Source organism: Corvus hawaiiensis, chromosome 12 (assembly GCF_020740725.1).
Source record: "Corvus hawaiiensis isolate bCorHaw1 chromosome 12, bCorHaw1.pri.cur, whole genome shotgun sequence".
NCBI lineage: Eukaryota > Metazoa > Chordata > Aves > Passeriformes > Corvidae > Corvus > Corvus hawaiiensis.
The window spans coordinates 314,382-336,732 of NC_063224.1; the positions used below are offsets into that span (position 1 = coordinate 314,382).

Here is a 22,351-nt window from a genome sequence, read left to right on the forward strand (position 1 = left end):
ACTTTACTTGCTAATATCTCAGAGGCTTATGTGCTAAAAGCAAATAGTAATAAAAATAGGTACACTACACACAACCTTTGGACAAGTCAACCAGAACCCAGCTGTTCCATACCTGCTCCAAACCATCTTGAAAACACACTCATCATCATCCACTAAACTATGATGTAGAAAAGTCCCAGTTTAACATTGCTTTGCTGAGAGAAAATAAGTATTAAAAAAAATAGTAATTCCCTCTTGTCTGATTTCAGCAAAATGACAGCACATCCTAAGCTGCTGCCTTGCTTCCAATGAAAACCATTTGTCAGGACCATTAGGGCAATCTTAAAAAAAAAGCAAGATACACAGACTTGTTTCTTGACAACTCTTCAGAACTCATCAGCAGAAGCAAACAAACACACAGAGGACGTGTTAATTGTACATATGCCTCCTCCAAATCAATGCAATTTTATATTCTCTTTCCACTAAAGAAGCTAGACAGGATGGCCCAATACAGTGTACTACTACAACAGCCTCATTATGGTCAACAGCACACAACAATTTCAAGATACCAGTTTTCTAACACAAGGGAAAAAACCTAAAGTACTCTAAGTATCACTGTCAGAAGTATACTTTCTGCTCCTGAAACCTCAGAGCATAGTTTGATGGAGAGGTGGTACCCTTACTTCTTGATGCAATTGGTCATAAGAAGATGAACATCCTGTCTCTCATCCAGCAGCAACATGGCACCTAAATACCCAATGCGTTTGTCTGTGAATTTCTGAGACGCAATAAGTTTGAGGCACTCCAACTGGAAAAAAAAAGAAGAAAAAGAAGACATAATTAGCTTGAAACGACTTCTTAGCTAGAGGAGAAACAGTTTGAATTTTGATGTGTAGTAATTTATGTCTCTCAGAATACACTTTTAAAAGTGTATTTGGTTCCCATTTCGGTGATGTGTAAAACCAAGAAAGGTCAAATGACCTGCCCAAAGCTCCAAAAAAGACAGCAGGAAGGTCATTAGCAGCTCCTGTGTCTTGAAGTGGCCAGACACTGTTGGTCTTCCATGACCTTAGATATACCAGATACGGCGGTTAATGTCAGATCATAAAAGTAAATGGTAACATACTGATAGAGATGAAAGATACATCATTAAAAACAAAACAGTAAAGATCTGGAAATCTAGATCATGTGTCATGTTTGATATGCACATTAAACTTCTGAACTAGACTTAAAAGGTTCCATTTATCTACTAGGGAGAGGATCAATGTTCTGTAAGTTGCCAAAACAAGCACACGTAGTGATAGGACAAGAGGTAACGACTTCAAATGGAAAAGGGGCAGCTTTAGGTTAGATATTGGGAAGAAATTCTTGGCTGTGAGCATGGTGAGGCCCTGGCACAGTTGCCCAGAGAAGCTGTGGCTGCCCCATTCCTGGAAGTGTTCCAGGCCAGGCTGGACTGGGCTTGGAGCAACCTGGACTAGCAGGTATCCTTGCCCAGGGCAGTTGGAACTAAATGACCTTTCAACCCAAACCATTCTAGGATTCTATGACTCTAAAAACAGGTTTTGTTTATTATGATCTGTAACCAACTTGCTAGCTAGGTAAAATGTAGATTGTCAGAGATAGTTACATTTCTGCACTTCTCTGTAATCTCTACTGGAACACCTGAAGTTTACTAAAATCATGTGCATTCCAGCCACTACAAGTTTCCCTTTTGCCCTTGTACAAATGGCAACTGTGATCCATAGTATAGAAGAGATTCCCAAGACAACATACAATTTCCACCTGCACTCTGCTAATTTAAAATTTAATTGCTAGCTCATTTTTAAATCTGACACTTTTTTAATGAAAAACAAACAAAAACCATCAACCACAGAGATACTCTGACATTACTATGCACTGAAACATTTTTCTATAACAGATAACTAATCAGCTATAATCTATGTCTACTTTCCCGACAGGAAAGTAGAGATCTGTCCCTCACAAACACTTCCTGTAAGTCTGCTTTACAAACTAGCTGGGGCAGCAAGTAAGCATACATGATAGGTTTGAGTAGGGGTCAGACAGAGCTGGCAACAGATCCATAGCAAAGGGGGCATGCACAGGCAAAGACACAGGGTGTCAGGAAAAGGAATTCATGATCCCAGCTAGATGGAGGCTTGAACAAGGCAACAGACACAGGTGAGATGCAAGAAACACACACATCACCAGAGTAAAGTTGCATGGTACATTGGTAAGAAAATTAAAGTTGAAGTGCCAGAGAAAGAAAGTTCTATGGCCTAGTCCTAGTCTTGGCAAGTTTTCACAACCACATGGCATTAGAACACACACTCAACTGTTCAAGTTGCCGTCACATGTGAATGCCCAGCTAGTGCAAGGGTGAGAAATACGTAAGAAAAGGCTTGAAAGAAATTGAGTTCAGTTTGGAAGGTTAAAAGGGGTAAACACCTCTGAACAATAAGACCAGTCCTCCGCAAAGATAACTGAATCTGCGCAAATGGCCAAGATCAACCAGAGATAACATGCAGAACACTAGATATCAAGCTCTCATCTTTCCAGTGCTTTCTGTAAGGGAATAATGCACCTCTGAAACAACCTTCTTTCCCGGGTTTGCAAGATACTTATATAATCCTCTGCAAAAATGCAACATAAAATTGATGACATCTAAACTACAGGTTAAGGGCCAACAAAGGCAGAAGATGAATGACTGAGGAAGAGCATAAGGAAACTGACGACTGCAACAGATACTCTAAGATACATCTCTAGTACTTTTGAATTTAAACGGTATTAGTGAAATTTACCCCATGAAAGGCTAATGAGTTCTTGTTTCACTTGTATATAAATACACAGCAACTAGATTCATGCACAGCAGTACTAAGAAACATGATCAGCTGAAGCTCTTACGAGGTGTAATTAGTGGAAAAAATCTTGATGCTGTTATATCCATTTCATTCAAAGGAACAATTCAAATCTGCTACATCACTACTGTAACAGATACTACTGGCATGTAACCAGACTACAGCTTACCCAACTTTTACTGACATAGCCACTCTTCCAACTGGAATTTTTTTGCAAATAGAAACAATGACAATAATAGAGTTATTTGACCATTTGTCCAGGCTCTCCAATGACTTCTAAACTTGCACAAATGGCCTTTGCACATGCTCAGGAGACAGCATGCCACCCCGTGCATATCAGCATACACTGGCTAAATATGGTGCTCATTCTCATACTTGTGTACAAGATACCCCAGGTCAAAGTTGAGGAGCCCTGGCTTGGAAAGAAGTAGGTCGACCATCCACTCCTGGTCACCCATACTGTGAGCTGCAGCCTGCTTACAGCTTTAAGAGAGGCTGCAACACTTGTGGCTCTCCTGTTTTTCAGCAAAACATCTTTCCTGCATATTTATCCTGTCACTCTCAGAAGCTTACTGCCTGTAGTGTAGGACTGTCTATCTGCAAGACTCCAGTACTGGAACAGCATGTGTCCTCAACAGGTCCCCAGCTCACACAAACTATACTCCTATACAACAGCACCACCTTGAAAGATTCCTTCCAGTGATAAGTGTTGAGGACGTGCAAAGGTCTCTAACTCACTCACTTGGAGAATACTTATTAAAACCCCTTTTCAGCACTGGGCCCTATGCCCTCCTGAAAATGCAGCTGATAAATTACAAGATAACCAAGGGCATTGACTGAAGTACCCTGCTCCCCAAATAGTCAGAATAGATGCTTCTTTTTGAGATATAGCAGGCCTGGCAAATAACAGATACTGAACAATCTGCTTTAGCCTTCTTTCACTGAGAGTGTATTTACCATTATTAACTAAAGCAGAAACTGAAAATTATTAGATATCTGACCTAATCTTCCTTATATGGGATTAAATACTTGAGTAACAAGACAGAAAAATTAAATTTAAATAATGTTCTTAACATAGGCCAAACGTTGAAATTCTAGACGACGCTTATCTGTAACACTTTTCATTATTCTTAAGACTCCAAGACACTTAGCCTTAATTTTTGTGACAGGAAGTTTCTCTCTTGGACCAGGGAGCCTGGCTATGAAAAGTATTAAGAACAGAATAATACACAAATTCACTTGCTCTTTTTCAAAAACTCACTACCCTGAGAGAAGAATCCAGTAATACAGAAGTAAGATGATGCACTTCATATGCTATAGCAGAGCCCTAACTCTATCTGCAATTTGATTTCACTGGCTTGAATTTACTGTTTCAGTATTAGAATTAGTAAATCCAACCACAAATGGGTAGACACACAAGACATGAAGCTACTTAAAGCGGTACAACAATTTGACTGATTTTAGCTTTATTGAAGACCTAGGTTAGATTACTATTAACAGGACACTTACTGACTTCTAACCAAAACTGACTATGCCCCAAAGATTAAGCAAAGCTAACCTGAGCAACACTTTGTAGATCAAGAGCTTCCATCTTCCTGTCTCCCTTTTCTAAAATTTCTGTCAAAAATAGCACATCAAAAATAAGCCAAGAGATGGAAAACTCATACCTGCATTCTCCATGTCACCTCACTAAGACAGGGATAAGGAACACCATCTTCTGATTGCCAGGAACAGACCAGCTCTTTTCTGCCTCAAATACATTGCTTTAGAAGGAAAAGGGTATAGAACCTCCTTTGAAGTATGTGGTATTTTTCAGAGACAGAACTCCAAAGTGCTGTTCTGAACCAATCTAAAAATATCCCTATGTCTTGGACTGTGGTTTAAGCACTACTGCTCTGCAGAAACATGGATGGCGAGGACAAGACAGTACCCCAAGTTTCAAAACAAACTATGTAAGCCCCAAACAGCAAATCTCACTAACAAAGTCAAAACTAACTAACATCCGTTCTCAGAACATATGTGAAAATAGACCTCAAATCATCCCGAAGGACAGCAGAACGGCACCTAGGAACGCTCTGAACAAGCCAATGTACCCAACATACAGAAGGCAGACTGGCTTATGCACAGAGCACAGAAGGCACTAAATTTTAACCTACCTGTCCAAAATGTGCAGGATATCCCAGCATGTGCATATACAGCAGCTTTGCCACGTTTCTGCATCGGTACGTGTTATCTTCCTCTCGGAAGGATGACCGGATAGCAGCACATTCCTTTTGGATCATCTCACGCTCTTCTGCCTGGGTTCTTGCTGTCCGGATGGTCCGGATCAACTCCCGCAGTCTGATGGGGGCTGGCATCCTCTGAGAGAAGAAAGAAGTCTGTAAAACTTCTACTGTCTCTACAGGCTTCATAATGGTCTCACACTTCCACATATTCTTTTTTCTTTCTTACCCTACAATTACATAAATAAAAGAATGAAGAAAATGTAGGCTAGTTCAGTAGCATGTTTAAGAGTAAACTTGAGTACCTGAGGACTTCACTGTACCTCACATCTGCTCTTCCAGAACACTAGAAATGCTCCAGTTTGAGCCAGCTGTCAACATAATATGACTCCCCACCTGAAACAGGCAGAAAGAGCACTCTGCAAGGTACTCTCATATTCACATCATCTGCCTCTCTCCAGAAAAGCCAGGCTCCAAAGAGAACTGATCCCAGAATCATGACAACTTGGGACAGAAGTCCTCTACAAAACAAAACTCCGTTTAGCAACTTGCACAAGATTTCATACAAGCGCTTCACATGCTTCAAAAATCCTGCTAACTTGTGCCATACACACTTCCTTCTTAGAGCTGCGGAAGGCAGCAGAAAAGCAAATAGAATAGCAATCCTAGGTGTGTGGATGTTTCAGAATATCCTGTTTCAAAAATAAATAAATCAAGTTTACATCATCCGTTTATCACACCCCAAACAGAACAACCCTTTCTGAAACAAACAAGCCTGCGACATTACTGTCTGGCAGTACTGGTATGAAAGGTGTATACAAGAACACTCAGAGTAGTTTCACCTCATCAGATGGAGCCATCTGACCCTGAGAGCAATTTAGTCTGCCAAGTACCTGTTAAGAGGAAAGTGGCTGTCAAACAGAACCCAAACTTTAGTACTTATGTTCAACAGTTGAACTTTTTAGTTCATGCTCACCAAAGCTCACTTCTGACTTTCATGGAGCTCAGACTACACACACACACACACCTTTACAGCCTTCTTTCATCCATGTCAGCCTGCGAACAGAACTGAGCCCTCCTGATAACAGGTATCAGATCTTGTAAAAAGTTGCCATGCCAGTCTGCTACAAATCATGTCTGGGTCACCATTCCCCATGAACAGTGTCATACATTTTAAGCATTGCTGTATCAGAAAAAGATGTGCATTCAGGTGCTGCACTAACTGGCTTACACGATACTACAGAACGGAGAGGCTGGGACACAGAGCTAACAGGGGACTACTTTGCTTGCAGAAGAGCAGAGAGAGGTGCATGTACAAGCAAAGATGGCCTTACAGTAAGCCAGCCAAAGGCAGGTCTGAGTCGCGATTATAAACTCATACATACACTAGGCCTCTTCAGCCAAACCATGCAGACTCCTCATATTTAAGCTCGCCATCTTCATACTTTCAAGTTTGAATTTACAGAGACACAAAGCATTCCGTTTTGAAAATGGAAGAGTAGAGATATTCTTCCTGCGTAAGAAAACTCTGTCCCAAAATGCTGACATGTGTAGGATCAAGACTATTGGACACATTAATCATTACTCTTGCCTTGTCTCTCCATGTGAATTCACAACACTTCCTCACATTACTGTGATATGAATAAATTAACGGTTGCTATGCACTCATGCTGCACTAACAAGTGTAACAGAAATAGTCATGGGGAAGCAAGAAATCCATCTCCAGAACGAGCCCTTCCATGATCACTACCTTTGCTGCTATGCCTGCACGTAATACAGTTCTGCATCCTTTCTGAAGGAGAAGAAAAGCAAAATGCTGTACGCAGCACTTAAGGGCTAGACGTGATATTGATGTATTTCTATAAAATGCCTTCTAGTTTGCTCACTATTATTTTCCTGATAATTGGTAACACTCTGTGGAGTTCTGATTGCTGCAAAGTGCTCAGCTTGTGTTTTTCACAATAGTATCATAAACCCAAAAATCTCTTTCCTGGGTGGCAACTGTCTGCGTTAAGTGCTGAATTTTTAAGCCTGGACTCACCTACTACACATGCATATCACATGATTCTAAACTGATTTTGATAAGCCACGCTCTTGTTGGAAAATTGGGAAGAAGTTATAAAGATAAAAGTGCTACTGCAGAAATATTCCTCTGCAGTTCATAGGCAATAATTTCATAATCACTAAGATCACTCATGTGCAGGCTCATGCTGAAAAAGGTGAGTCCAGTCCTTCCACTGTGCTCACACTGGCATTCCAGGGACCGTGCACCAACCTGCGCACGCGAAAAACAGCTCGCCCCCTTCCTTCCAAAAGCAGTCCTCAGACACATCAGTCTGGCTTGTGCAAAGACAGGCAGCAGTGAGAACATGTGGCTTTGGGAGACCTCAGATGGAGAGGAAAAGAGGTGAAAGGTTCACTCCAGCATGAATCTAAACTTATGCTATGGTTCTGCACCCTAGTTAAGCTTATCTACAACCTTGCTGTTCCTGAGAAGATAAGCAGTGGCTACTACAAGTCTGGCTATTACAACCATGACTGACTCCTTTATTTTAAAGAAAGTGTTCTTTACAAAGTTTTTCGAACACTACTACATAATCTGCAAACAAACTGAGGTTTGCCAACAAATTGTTTTGAGACCACAAGTTGTTTTGTTCCTGCTCTGTATCTGAAGGTTTATAAACTGCTGAACACAGATATCTGCAGCCTGTGATTCCTTTCCCTGCCAGTGGACCAAAAACTTTCTATAGGTATGCCCATGGAAGGCTTCAGCATCTTAAGTTTGGCCCTGGACAACAGAAAATAAAAGGACAGACTGCCAAAACAGTTCTAGTCAACAGAAAAACAAAATTCAACAATGCTACCATATATATGAAGTACAGCTTTTTATGAAGGAAAAATAATCTTTACATTTCACAACCACAGGAAAGCAAGCAGAAACCAGCATTTTAGAAAGCAAAGATTGATGAATAAGACTCGAGAACCAATTTCTGAGGCTACCTGGTGTTCACACTTGTGTCACAACTTAAAACAGATACGCAGACAGAGTCTAACCTGAAGGACTGACTAAGAGCAACCATATCTCACACACACTTCCTGCCTGATGAGAACAGAACAATTCAGAACTGCTCTGATGGAGGACAACATCAAGGACAAAAGACAAAGCTGTGATTTATTTTCCAATATTCAGAATACCTATCCTTGTGCTCCAACTACATACTTTTTTTTTTGTCAATATCAGGTCATTCAGTTTTTAATACACTTTTGAATGCTTCCCATACAAAAGGTTTTGCATCCGTCTATGTAAAATAGTGTCTTCCCCTCACAAATCACCTTACGTGTTGATCCCTGAAGCTTAAGCTCTTCTTGTATACACTCTTCCAGTATTTCAATACAATGTAATTCCCATGCAACATAGCATGTTGTGTTTTCTTCCCCTCCACAAGAAAGTGTTCTCTTAATAGCGAAAATTCTTGCATCAGGTTCCTGTTCTTTGCCTTCAGTGACTTTAAGATTCTTCTGCATGCTAATACATTGGAAATCTCATAACAGTTTTGAGTTTCAGACAATTTCAAATAAGCGTAAGCAGTAGTTACTGCAGATGAGAAGAAACTTTGGACATGAGAACACTTAAATTCAGAAACATTGCAGAAGAGATTAACTAGTCTCAGCAATTTCAAAGCCTATCATAATGCCAACAGACCTTTAATGCAACAGTGGGAGGACAACCATATCATCTACCAACAGCAGACAGCAGTTTCACTTTAGCTGGTGCCTAAGTGCTCCTCAGAACTTCCTCCAAGGTAGCAAATCTTGTTCTTCAGGATTAGTTAACATTTTTCACCAGTACAGACACATCCTTTTATTCTTTGCACATTAACATAAATGACAAGGCAGTTTTTAGAAGTAGTTACCCATTTCCTTCTTGGATTTACAGCAGGAAGAATTTCCTATTTCTTTGCTAACTACAAGCTCCAGAAATCAGGGATGATCTCTGAAGACTTGAAAAGAGCCTACTAGTTAGTACTTACAATATCTGGTAGGGTTGCATGCAGAATTCTCCCACCTTATCAGATCTGTTTCCCCCTTCTCATTTCGAAAGCCTTGCTCCTTAGAAGAACCTACTATGAAGATCAAAAATTCTGAGAGAGTTGGATACTTTACTCAGACCAGTTCAGGTTGTATAGGTGGCTGGCATTTAAGTTCCTTAGAAAACAGAATTCCAGCATTTTTTCCTGCAATCCAGAGGCTAGGAAAGGTGTTGCCTCAGTGATTCTCCTCCCTCTGCTATTCAGGAATCCTTCCCCTGAACCAATAAAAAGGCATTCTCTCTCTTTATGTAACTCATTCCTACTATCCAAAAGTCAAAAAGACAAAACCAAAAGTCTTAATGTATTAAACCACTTAGTTTTCATTTAAATTGTGCTGATAAATCACTGTTTTCTCCTCTTTTATGGTCTGTTACTAGTGAAGTTCATAATATTTGAAAGTTAAAGATTTTATTCAACAGGCCATTGTACCAAAAATATTTGGGTATAGAAATTTACCAGAAGTCTCTCTTAGAATACAGTCATATTCAAGCATGATGGGTCATCTTTTATATTTACAACATGCACCTAATATTCCCAAAACCCACCCTGAAAATGCTCAAATGCTTCAGTCAAGCTATATTCCTCTATCGGGAACTGCAGTGCAAAGACAAAGAATAGTCCTTAAATGTTGAATTGAGAACATGTCCTCTGGAAACTATTCAGAAAAGTTAACTTACGTCTAAAATATCTAGTGTGTCTCTAAGACAATAAAATTTAAAACATTAAGAGTTGCTTTAAAACTTCTTTAGGACAAATTATCAGACATTTAACATTTTAACATTCTGTTCTTATTATTTAGCCTTGAATTCTGGAAACATTAAGACATAAAGGCCATCAAAGTTAATGAAACTATTCACAGAAGAGGTCTACTGTCTAGGGACATGGTCTGAATTTTCAGTTGTAGTGATATACACACCAAGTTACAGCTTTTCTTGTAAATAGCATTTCTGAACTTGGTTCTGTCTAGAAAACATCCCAAGCCTGAAGCAGCACACATTTCAAACACATCTAAAATACACAACTCCAGTTTGCTCCACCCCATGTGTAAGCAATCACACTCCTCAAGCAACCACAGCTTTTGGGAAGTTACACAACTGAAGCCAGGCCCAACTCCTAACTGAAATTAATAGCAGAACTCCCCTACTTGCTTTGGTACAACTGAATCCAGCCTAGTAAACACAGGAGCAGAGGATCTGTCCAGACTTCATGAAAGGAGTAACTGCAAATGCTGACACCCAACACTGATGGCCTCAACTCCACACTGCTATCAGTAGGCTTCCCATTTCTATCAGACACTTAAAAAGAAAAATATATTAGCAGTAAAACCAGAAACACACTCTCCAAGTAGAGATGAAGGTGTGAACAAAAGAAGAGATGTTGGTATATGGTCTAGTATTATCAATATTTATACAGAAAACAGTAAATATTTAATTATTGTAACTATTTATACAATAAACACCAAAGCAAGGAACACCATCATCATCAAGAAGGGCAAAGGCAACACAAAAGCATTGAGAGAAAGAGCAACCAACCATGCAACATGCTAAGTGGAACAATCTCTTGTGAGAAAGAGCTATTGAATACAACAGAGAACTAGAAAGCAACATCAGAAAATCAGAAACCAATTAAGTCAGCAGGGGGCTTCAAAATGCTTTCCCATAAGAAAAGGCATCAGAGTTACACTTTGCTTTATGCACAGACAGCCGGAGGAGAGTGGGGAAAGTCAAATAAGAAAAAAGCACCCCAAAACAAGAGCTAAAAAATAGTCTTGGAAGCAGAGATGGTCCCACTTCCAGTTACATTGAAAAAAACCCCCACCAACAAGAAATGCAGCACAACAGTATTCAAGAAGCAAGGCACAGTGCTGCTCAAGGGGCTGAGAGGAAGAGGAGAGGCAGGACAGAGACTGAGGATGTTGCACAGATCCCACCCAAACCCGCTGCCAAACAACTGCAGACGCCTTCCCACTCTCTGCTGACTGAGGCACAGTCCCAGAGCACGACTCAGCACTTCAGATGAGGTATCCCATTCCTGCACAACTGTGCACATACACCAAACCCAGCAACTCCTGAACTGCCTTCAAAAGACACACTGAGCTCCCAATCAGCAGAAACATAAACCTCAACATCTACCAAAAAACAAAGTAAGTATTTCCCTTTTTTTAGAAGCTAAAAAACGTAGGAAGAAGAATTAGCACAGCTACATGGCTGATCACCACAAGAGATGCAAGCAGAATTCCAGATTTTCTGGCTTCTATTTCAATCTGATACTTCTGATACTTCAATCACCACTGACCTACATTACCTTTGTATTTATCACCTGCTTCTAATTTCCTCACTACTTTTATCTACGAGGTAATCTGGCTATTTTACTTCCTGCTCACTTTCCTGCAGAGTTAAACTTTAAAAAAAAAAAAGAAAAGGCCACTACTTTGTCACAAAAAACCCCCACACCCTTCTTTGTCCTAGCCAATGCCAGATGAAAGACAACATGCCACATTTTTACATTCATTAATATAAACTTTCCAACAGGCCACATAACTTCAGCTATGCCCTAGGAAGTTCTAATCTTTGATTTTTACCTGTAGCATTTCTGCCAAACAACAGGTACAGGTTGCACTAATATCTGTGATATCAGCAGATTCACTTGTACTCACATTACCATAGCTCTGTCTTTCTAGTTACAGACTCATCATATATTTACTTATTAACTCCAAAACTTTCCTCCAGTGAAGTAATACTCCTACCAAGGCAGAATAGACCCTTTTCCCCAGAGAACAGCTAAGTATCCTCTAGAACAAACTAGCATCACCTGCATTCAGAAGAGTTTGCTCAGTCATTAAAAAATACGATGAGATCAAACAACCCATCCCCTGAAGTTATACACTGCCAGCTCACAAATACAAATATTCACACTGGGGAGGCACAAGCAGGTTTACTGAGCACCATCACTTTTAGCAGCAGTAAAGACTTGTGTGAGCCCTCACACTTGGAAAGCTGAAGTTCCAAACCTGAACTACACTAACCAGGGTGAGCTCTGTGTGCCTGAGAGTAGCCAGCCAGGACTCCTGTGCCACTGTCCACAACGTTTTCACACCATGGCCTGACACACCCACTACTCTCATTGTACAGTGATGCCACTGCAAAATGCTGTACAAAAAGGAGCTACCAAGAATCAGAACATTTTTGTGTCCCTTAAACTCTCACAGGACACTACAAAGGTACTGCAGGATCTCTCCATCTCTACCATGCCACCTTCAGGAAAAAAAAAATCAGCAGTCACAGGAACAAAAAAGAAAAGAAAGAAAAAAAAAAAAAGGGAAGAAAATGCTTTTTTTATCATAAAAGGAGGAAATCTGAAAGTTACCTTACACACTGGAAACACAAGCTGGATCCCTTCACAAAACAATTACCCGAGACTTACTTTCCCCTTCTCAAGAAACAGGAATTTAAATACCTTTCCCCTCCTTCTCCCAGCACAGAAGAATGGAAGGGCTCACACCAAACTCCTCAGAAAGAAACCCACAAAATTTCCTGCCTTCATTCAGCTCTCGAGTACCTAATAAGTTTTCAAATCCTGTGCCAAACCCCAGAGTGCACATGAGTAAACAAAAGAAAGAATTTGCCAACAGAATGTGATATGCAAGCAAACAAATGAAAAAATACCAAGTGTAGTTTAGAGGAGAGGTAGCAGGGAAACAGGTGCAAAAAGCTGCTATGCTCTATCACACAGAAGTGAAACACAAAAAAACGGGGGGAAATGAAACAGCACAAATTTCTCTGCCATTTTAAATATAGGATGCTAGGAGCATCCCTAAAGGATTCCCCTGCATTTACAGGGGAAAATACACATATATTTTACACTGTTTAAGCCACTATGGACCAAACACCTTTTGGCTACACAAGTGACGTGTCATCCTTCCAAAGATGTTCCACTGGGATTCTGTGCTCTCCCATTAATATTTCAAGTATCAGAAACTGGAATTTGTTGCTCAGCATTTTAACACATCACTTACAACATAATAAAACGCACATCTGTTCCGCCTGCTGACTTTAAAAACAATGTCTGCTATAAAATAAATTAAAATTTATCTTATAGATCGTGCGAGAAGAGAACTTAACCAGCCCTGAAGAAGAGACTTGAAGGCGCCCTTACAGACCGGCCATCAGACAGCAGCTCACTGCAAATGCCTTTAGCCAGACCGAACATCGCCTGCTTCCATTAAAACCCATGAACGGTAAGTACTGCAGAAGCTGTAATACTCGGAGCGTGTGCAGCCCTGGCAATAATATACCGAGGGAAGGACGGGCACAAGTCCCGGCTGCTTCCAAGACGGCACCGGGCGACAGCACGAACCAGCTCCTGAGGTATGCGCTCCCGCTTCAGCCGCGTGCTGCCTCCGAGCTCCGGGGACGGGGGGCCGAGGCAGAACCCGCACCGCCGTCTTCCCGGCAGGGAAAGACCAGGGCGGGCCACGGAGCGCTCCGGGCGCCCGGGCAGGAGGCCCCGGGGCGCAGGGCAGAGTTCGAAGCAGGCCGGACCGCTGGGCAGAGGCAGCGGCGCCGGCAGAGCCGGAGAGAGGGCAGCGGGCGGCCTCGCGGACAGAGCGGCCGAGACCCAGCCGCGGAGCTCGGGGCGGACAGAGGCCCCAAGACTCGCGGGACCCCAGGCGACGGGACCTGGAGGTCAGGGGAGGCCTGGCCTAGGCAGTGGAGGCCCGGGTCAGTCCCACTCACCAGGCCGGTCCCTGCAGCAGCAGCGGCGGACAGAGCCGGGCATTCAAAATGGCGGCGGCGCGGCCGCAGCACCGGTACCGCAGGCGGAGGTATCCGCGCGCCGGCTCGCTCCCCGCGACCTCGCGGGCTCTCCCGGCCCCGGGTGAGCGCGCGGCCGCGCCGGGTTCGGCGGGAACGCGGCGAGGATGGCGAGAGGGTGGTGTAGGACCGCCGGTGGCTGGACAGAAAATGCCGTTCGCACTACTTTTCTTGGCGGAAGCACCCGCGAGGGTGGTCTTACGAGGCGGATAGGTGCGTTTGCACCGTGGCAGTCCCTGATGACGTCACGTGCGGGGCGGTCCCGGCGGCGCGCGCTCCCCACGGCGGGGTCGGGCGGGACTCCTGGCCCGTGTCCGCGGTTCCGGGACCGGGGAGTTCCAGGGCCGGAGGGGCCAAGCCCCTCCCAGCCCGCCGAATCTCGCACTGTTTAAATGTCCACCGGCGGTGAGGAGAGCGCAGTGTGCGCCAGTAAACGAGGCGTCTCTGGAAGGGGGTACAGAGCCGCCCCCGCTCTAGGCAGCTCTTCTGTCCCCACTTCCAGAACCTTATACCACATTAACGATCACCGAATGACGAGGAACTGCCCCCCGCGGAGCCCAGTCAGCAGCGTGGGACCGGCGGGACACTGCGGGGGTGCGAGAGAAGGCACGGGCACGTTCAGACCGAAGGCTCCCACAGGGGAGCCGGGCCGCGCTGCCGCGGGGCCCACGCTCCCGACCAACAGCTGGGAGAGCCCGTCTGGGGCGCGGAACCAACAAAAGCCGCACGGCGCTGCCGTCAGGTGACTCGCGCTGTGCGGCCGGGCCCCGGACACGTCCCGCAGGAAGGGCCGGACTGGGCCCCGGGCGGACGCAGCTGGTTGCCACGGCAACGGCGCTGTGGGTGCCCCGTGACGCCATCCGGGCACGGCGGAGTCACGATCGCTGCCGAGGGGTGAGCAGTTCCGGCGGTCGGTGTTCGCGTCATTGATATGCGACGCGTCATTGCCGTGCGCCGTGGGTGGGGAGGAGCCGGTCCGGGCACCGGGCGGGCCCGCGGGGCCGGTTCGGGCCATGGCGGGTGAGCCGCGGGCACCGGGCGGGCACCGGGAGGGCCCGCGGGACTCGACGGGGCGGGGCGCGGCGCAGCGCAGCGCGGCCGGGGTTTTGGGGCCGGGGTTGGGGGCGGCGACCGGGCTCGGGCGTCTTCCGTCCCCGGCGTCCCGACCCTGGGCTAGGGGCCATCGCCGTGCCCGTTCCCGGAGCCGGGGCTTGGGCCGCCCCCCGTTCCCGAGGCCGGGACTCATGGCTCCCTCTGTTCCTGGCACAGGTGAGGCGGCGGCCGGCGGCGCGGATCCAGGAGCCCGCGCGTGGCAGCCCCAGTGGGTGCCCCCATGAACGAGCGTCGCGGCCGGGGCTGCCGGGACACCGCGAGGCGCCATGAGAGCGGGCCACGAGCGGAACCAGGAGTGTCTCCCGCCAAAGAAGCGGGAACTTGCCGCCGCCAACACTGGCACCGAGGCGGGACGGGCGGGGGGAGCCCAGGGCTCGGGCGAGGGCCCCGAGTGGGCCCGCACGGCTGGGCCGGCTCCCGCCGCACCGCGCTACGGTCCCGGCGAGGCCCCCGAGGCGGCGGCAGGGCTGACGGTGGACCAGTACGGGATGCTCTACAAAGTGGCAGCACCGCCTGCCACCTTCTCCCCCACGGGCCTGCACCCCGTGGTGAACGTGAGCCCCCTGCCCCCTGCCTTCAACGTGACCTCGCCCATCATCCAGCACCCGGGGGTGCCCTTCCCCTCCATCCACTATGCACAGATCCCTTCGGCCTCCCTGCAGCTCATCGGTTCCCACTACACAGTGCCCTATGCCGTCCCTCCTGCCTTCCTGCCTAGTCCTCTCCTGTCTCCCTCTACCAACCTCACCGCCCCCCATGTCCCCCACTTTGTGCCATATGCCTCCCTGTTCACGGAAGAAGCTGCTCCTTCCCCCCAGACTACCTCTCCCACCCACAGCTTCAACAAGTCCACCTCTGCAGCCTCTCCTGGGCAGATGCAGCACCATGCTGCGCCTCAGCCGCTGGACATGGCACCGGGGAGAATTCCTGTTTATTATCAGATGTCCCGCCTCCCACCAGGGTATTCAGCCTATGAGGCACCTGTAGCAGGTGGGAGCCCAGAGTCTCCTCAGCACCACAGTCAGCTGAGCTCAGAGGTGGCTGCGGCCAATGGTGGGCAGAGACCCCTGGAGCAAAGCGTGGCCAGTAGGCCCAGCGAGGCCGTGGACTCTGCCAGCAGTGCAGCTGAGGACTGTCTGCCCCCAGGGGCTGCAGCAGGATGTATGGGCGACGGACAGTTCCTTCCAGGTTACCAGATGCTGGGAAGAGAGATATCTGTGCCTACTCACAGGAGCACCCCAGATGCTGATCTGGAGGTTCAGAGGGTAGTGGGGGTGTTGGCGGCTCAGGATTATCATGTTCTGGCAGCCCAGAGGAAAGATGACCCAAGCCCTTTGAACCTTTGCCATAATATTCCTGATGGGCAGGGAGACATGCTGAGGAACACCACAGACAGGGCTGCAGCTGGGAACAGCCAGTCCCAGAGCCCATGTGGAATGTCCCCTGAAGAGACTGTTAGACAGAGACAGTTAACCAAAGGAATGGTGATAGCCAACGGCAAGCCAGTCCTTGTTCCCGTTGGATCTGAGCCTGTCAGGTCTTCCACTTCAGAAGCCCTGGTGAGGGAGAGCCCAGATGCACAGGCTCGAGGAAATGTGCTTGAAAAGGAGCTGGCCCATTTGCAGCCACCCAGCTCCTCACAACTGCCCTCTCACTTCATGAAAGGAGCCATCATCCAGCTGGCGACAGGAGAGCTCAAGCGGGTGGAGGACCTGCAGACTCAAGACTTTGTTCGCAGTGCGGAGGTGAGTGGAGGCCTGAAGATCGACTCCAGCACTGTGGTGGATATTCAGGAAAGCCAGTGGCCTGGGCTTGTCACACTGCATTTTGTGGTTGGGGAGCAACAAAGTAAAGTGAGCATTGATGTGCCCCCAGAGCATCCCTTCTTTGTGTACGGCCAGGGCTGGTCCTCCTGCAGCCCAGGGAGGACTGCTCAGCTCTTTGCTTTGCCTTGTCACAGGCTGCAAGTGGGGGATGTCTGCATATCAATCAGTTTACAGAGCATGAATGGCAACTCTGCTTCTCAGGCCAACTCCCCTCTCACAGATCAGCTGGTGTCTGCTAGGGAGAGACTGGAACGAACAGCTCAGGGGCCCAGAGAGCCATCTGACAGAGCTGCTGAAAGGAAGAGCCACACAGATAGAGCCAACATGGTCCAGAGCTCTCACGCAGAATCCTCTCAGCCTGAGGCTGGCAGTCTGTACAGTTTGGCCACAGGCTTCCAAAGATACAGCGTGCAGGCAGAGGAGCCTCGGCCCTCTCTGCTCCGTCCCTCTTTCATTCCCCAGGAGGTCAAGCTGTCTATTGAAGGGCGTTCGAATGCAGGGAAATGATCCCTTGGAGGTGTGAGCTAGGGTGGCCACAGCAGGTGAGCCTCACCATCAGGTGGAGGAATTGCACAGACTCTGTCATAGGCTCACCAGCAAAGTCTGCTCTCTGCCTTGCAGGAATGGCTCCATTCCAGTTCCATGGCTGACCAGTTCCTCCTGGAGAGTCAGGAAGGCTCCAGTGCCTCAGGGAGCAGCAATAGGCTAGCTGGGGTGGGGAGCAGGGATGTGCTCATGAGTGTGTGATGAGAGCATTCCAGAGGCCGGAGGCTGGGGCATTCTCCCACCTCCTGGGATAACTGACTCCCTGCGGGGCAGGGGCCGAGCATTTGGGGCAGGTAGAGAGACGAGGAGGGCAGACTTGGCTTAAGGTAGCAGATAAAATTGCTGAAGATTTTATTCCTCCTTTCTCATGATGGGAAGAGATGGGTCCCCACTGGAGTTTGGGGGCTATTCTCCCAGTATCCCCTTTCTTTACACATGCACTTTAAAAGGACCGTTCACCGATGGAGCTCTCAAGGGCAGGATGGAGGTGCTTCTCTGGTGGTTCTGGGTAATGTCTCTTCCACTGAATCCAACTGCTCTTTCTTCTTGCAAAGAATGTACAGATTTGAATGAATCACAGAAATTCAAGAGGAAGGACCAAAAGGGTGGGTTTGGGTGTAGGTGAATAGGGAACTTGAGCACTTGGGATGGGACACAAGTTGGGATGGGAGATGTCTGTTTCCTGCTATAAAGTCTATTTAGTTGTTTGCCACCAAATCAAATCTTCCCATGTTAATAACTTTCAAGAAAACACCTCCTGGGCTGATAGCTTTTGCAGAGGCTTAACCTAGGGATGAATGGGGTTGGATTTTTTTTGTTTGTTTGAATTTTTGTTTGGGGTATTTTATTGGTTTGGATTTTTTTAAAATATGGAGCAAAATACATTCAGCATTCTCTAGGGAAGGATGAAAACATCCTTCTTCTGTGAGAAGACCGATGCTATTTTGTAGTTAAGTCAGAAAAATATTCCAGATGGCTAATCCTTCCCTGCAGGCAGTTTCCTGAATAAGCTCTAGACAAGAGACAAATGTTTGTGCACGTGCAGGCAAGGTACAAAGTTTGTGCTAAGTACAGTTCTATGATTAGTGTAGGGACTCTAAAAATATCACAGTGTCACAGGGCATTTTGGGGTGGTCTTGTGTTAGTTTTTCTGATGCTTCTCTTTGGAGTTCCTCTGTAAAACAATGTGGTAAAATCAAGAGTAGTCTTTTTCATGGTGAGATTTAATACAATTGTGTATGAATACCTCATTGTGGTGATAACGCTCTATTGAATGAAGGCTCCTGTAGTTACACTAATCTGCCCTCTTTGACGGTGTGTTATGACACCATCTCTAATTGCTCAGCCAGGATAAAGAATAGTCACTGTCCTGGTGAGAAAACAGTTTTCACTGACTTAACCTGGGTTAGGTACTCCTTGTGTTCAGGTGCCCATCTCTGTCATAGGACCAGGCTTTGGAGAGGGCCTTTCTTAGTGTGCAGGGTCCTGATGTTCAGCATGCTGTTTCTGTCTCTCTGCTCTCATCTTCCTGAAATTTGTCAGATGTGCCTGACTCTTGGGGCACCACTCCTCTCTGTCACAGAATGGTGTGTGTCAGCACCTCTCCTTGCAGTGGTGCTGTCTCAGGGCTGTTCTGCACTCCCCAGGAGTGTGTCCTGTAACTGGTTGGCTTCTGCTGACTGTGCAAGGGACGCATGCTCTGCATGTGTATTGGGCAAATTAGTCTCCAGAATGTCCCTTCCATCCTGGCCTCAGTCCTGTTTTCCTAGCACATTGCTAGCCATTTCTGTTGCCTTTAAAATGCCTGCACCAGGACAGGCCTTAGGTGAGATATGTGCTAACCATGCCTTCAGTGTTTGTGCCTCACAGGGTTCTCCAGAATGAGGATGCTGCCTGTATCACGTGTAGCTTCTCCCAAATGACACACTACTTCTGGTTTCATCAGCTGCATTTGGGATGTGTGAAGTTACGGTGATGCTGTTGTGGGAAGATTCTGCCTTCTCAGGTGCAGCAGCTGTGGGAACAGATGCTGTTTTCATGGCTCCATTTGTCAGTGAAGGGTCCACCTGGGCCTCTTCATCCCCTTGAGGTGTCACAGCTCCTGCTGACTGGACTCTACTACATAAAACTCGATTAATGCTGGTAATTAGTACTTAATGCTCAGGATACCTGAGGTGTCTGGGGCCAAAGGCAGGAGGCAGAGGAGCCCAGGTTCTCATGCCTGTTCTTTGCACAGTGCATGCAAAGGAATTCAGGGCTGTGACAGGCACTTGAGAAAGGGATCTTGCATACATATGGCATGTGAATGTAGAGGGGCTGGTTACACCATAGAGGCAATGTCTGAGCAGCTGAGGGTGCAGAGCCCCTTGTGTGTCTCTGAACACAGGAGTCTGTCTTAGAGTGAGGGTTTGGAGAGCTTGCCTTATACCATGTGTGTTACTGTAACTCCTCGATCTCAGCTGCACTGTCGGAATGGGCAGTACTGACAAATGAGGCAAGATGCTGTGTGGCTTAGCTTTGTACTGTAGGCAGCTGAAGGGCTGTGAAGGTGCTCGCCCTGTTGTTTACCTGGCTGCTGACCTGGACTTTGGCTTGCTGCACCTCTGTTGAGTGCAGTCCTGAGCTCTGTGGAACAGGCCAGGGTGAACTGGACCTTCGTGCTTTTACCCAGGCTCCTGTCAGTCCCAGTGTTGTGGATGTTTCAGCTGCCAGCTCTTCCCTGGAAGCAGTGGTTTGAAGCACAGCTCATGACAGGGGACTGAGGTGAAGAATCTGTGTGTCTGGCTGCTTGCCCCAAAGGGTGGGCAGGAGGGGGCCACTGGCAATTCTCCAGCCCAGCTCAGCAGTGCTAGTGTTGCTGGAACCTGTCCTTACTGGGCAGGGCTATATGGCTTAGCACCATAGTGATGGTTGTACTGAGTACTGAGGCTCTCCTGGGACAGGGAGTGTGTGAGACAGGCTCTGCTGCAGGGAGAAATGCGGTGAATGAGCCCATGGAGGAGTCTTTCAATTCTTAGGTTTACAGGGAAAGGAGGAGATAAAGCCAGGAAGACATTTCAGAGTGGGATGGTTACCTGGGCTTTTCTGGTGGCAGAGATGTGACAGACTTCTCAGAGAAATATACCATGTTCCTGCTGCTGTTGTGAAGGGTAGGAGAGCTGCAGTCTGTCCTGCCTGTAGGAGGAGGTCTCCTGGCCCTAATCTTATCCAGCTCATGCTCTGTAGCAGGAGTCTGTGGGATGCAATAATGGCTGGCTGTAGCCATCTGTCCCATCCCATGGAACATGGCTGGGGTTAGCTGTGCAGCGGAGCCAAGCCTGTCTCTGGGCCTGTGCATTCACAGCAATGAGCGCTCATCACTACCAGACTATGCAGAGGAAGCTCTGCCTGGAAGGGAAGGAAGCTGCAGAGGCCCCTCTGCCTTCCCCTTCCAGCTGCTGAGCAGCTTTTTATATTGCACTTTTCACATTAAGTGTCTCTGTCCCCACCCCACACTTGAAGTCACTTTGTCCTGTAGAGAACTAACAATCCCTGTTACTCAGAAAATATTGTAAAAGAAACTACAGCAGCTGGAGTAGCCCAAATGCTAGTTCCTGCCCGCAGCAGCACACGTGCCTTTCCCCACCGTCACTCACAAATGCTCCTTGTCTTTCAAGCTGTGCTAGAGCCTGACACTTTGCAGAAGCTGCTAAGATGGCTACAAATACACAGTCTGTACAGTTTGGCCCAGGGTGTTCCACATATAGTTTAAAATGCTGATGGTCCAGGCCCTTCCATGCCTTCACACCTGTCCATCAAGGACAGAATTGCCCCTAAGGTCCTTCCAGGCTGCTGCCGTCCACCCTGCCAACACGCCCCTGCACACTCCAGTTGTTTCTGGCTTTCATGGCACCTTAGCGCCGGGGAGGGTCTGCTCAGAGAGAGAGAGAGAGAGAGAGGGAGAGAGAGACATAGGGGAGCTGGCTGGGCTGCCCTGAGGCAGAGAGATGTTTGTAGATAAGTGCTGACCCCTCACTATAACCCCCAGTATATGGCTGTATTAACATGTAACCGATGCAGTGTATCTAAAGCCTTAGAACTAGTCAGGTGCTCCCCTCCAACTTTGTCCCTGCCACTTTCCTTCTACCTGATCTTTAACAAAGCATTAATAATTCTAAGGATAATCTCTATTTTGTTGTGCTTTTTTTGTAACTGTTTTAAATAAATCAATTTGTACTGTATATTTGTACTTTGGTGAGATCCTTTTTCCTGTTTTACCATTCTAAGTCTGTATTTGCCTACAAACAGATTGTATTTTTATTGTTAATGCTTTTATGAATATTGCATTTAACTTGTTGACTCTGTAAACACAGTATATATCTATATACATATATATATCTATATATAAACCAATAGCTTTTCCTTTGGTGTTTGAGACTTTTTGCTTGTCTGCAGTATCAGTGGTCATTAGCATGTGGCTTCTCTGGATTTACACAGTGATGGGGAGACTCATGTCAAGGGCAAGATACATGGTGACAGATGGATTATAAGTCCTAAATCTGTGTTTTCAGATACTTCTGTGTTATGTGATCTCTCCTGAACCCCTTGGAATAAGGTATCAGTGACGCTACAGGGGAAGTTCCAGCTGCAGGTTGCAGAGTAAAGGTACATCTCAGCTGGGCAAGCAAAACACGAGGTAGAGCAAAAGCAGATACTGCCAGAAGCAAACTGTGGGTTTGAGTATGAAAACAAACAGAGGTAAGGATAACAGTGAGAGATCAGAGAACAAAGGACGATATGAACAAAGGAACATGGAACTGAACAGCTTCTTTACAGTGCCTTTTCCCAAAGAGAGAGAAGCGGGGATGGGTGTCAGTTCTACAGGGTGAATGAATGTCATGTTGAAACAACTTTTGTCCAGGG

At 46.6% G+C, this 22,351-nt stretch overlaps 2 protein-coding genes across 6 annotated transcripts in view; one reads left to right on the forward strand and one right to left on the reverse strand.

The window, feature by feature from the left end:
* Positions 1-14,180, reverse strand: part of AP1G1 (adaptor related protein complex 1 subunit gamma 1) — a 38,296-nt gene extending 24,116 nt beyond the window's left edge. Inside the window, exons 1-3 of one of the 4 annotated variants that reach the window (XM_048316351.1) lie at positions 13,887-14,180; positions 4,994-5,197; positions 663-787 (exon numbers count right to left, since the gene is read on the reverse strand). In XM_048316351.1, the coding sequence (XP_048172308.1) occupies positions 663-787; positions 4,994-5,194 (326 nt within the window). In that variant the 5' untranslated portion in view covers positions 5,195-5,197; positions 13,887-14,180. Of the gene's footprint in view, positions 1-662; positions 788-4,993; positions 5,198-13,444; positions 13,466-13,886 lie in introns of those variants that run through there. The other 3 variants (XM_048316350.1, XM_048316347.1, XM_048316348.1) reach the window with 3 other exon arrangements.
* A 571-nt stretch (positions 14,181-14,751) lies between these two features.
* ATXN1L (ataxin 1 like) lies at positions 14,752-21,850 on the forward strand. Of its 2 annotated transcripts, none has more exons than XM_048316353.1 (2): positions 14,752-14,858; positions 15,234-21,850. In XM_048316353.1, the coding sequence occupies exon 2, from the start codon at positions 15,344-15,346 to the stop codon at positions 17,408-17,410; it is 2,067 nt and encodes a 688-aa protein (XP_048172310.1). In that variant the 5' UTR covers positions 14,752-14,858; positions 15,234-15,343; the 3' UTR covers positions 17,411-21,850. The 2 variants fall into 2 exon arrangements, with proteins under 2 accessions (XP_048172310.1, XP_048172309.1); XM_048316352.1 differs by lacking the exon at positions 14,752-14,858 and adding an exon at positions 14,895-14,984.
* The last annotated feature ends 501 nt before the right edge of the window (positions 21,851-22,351 follow it).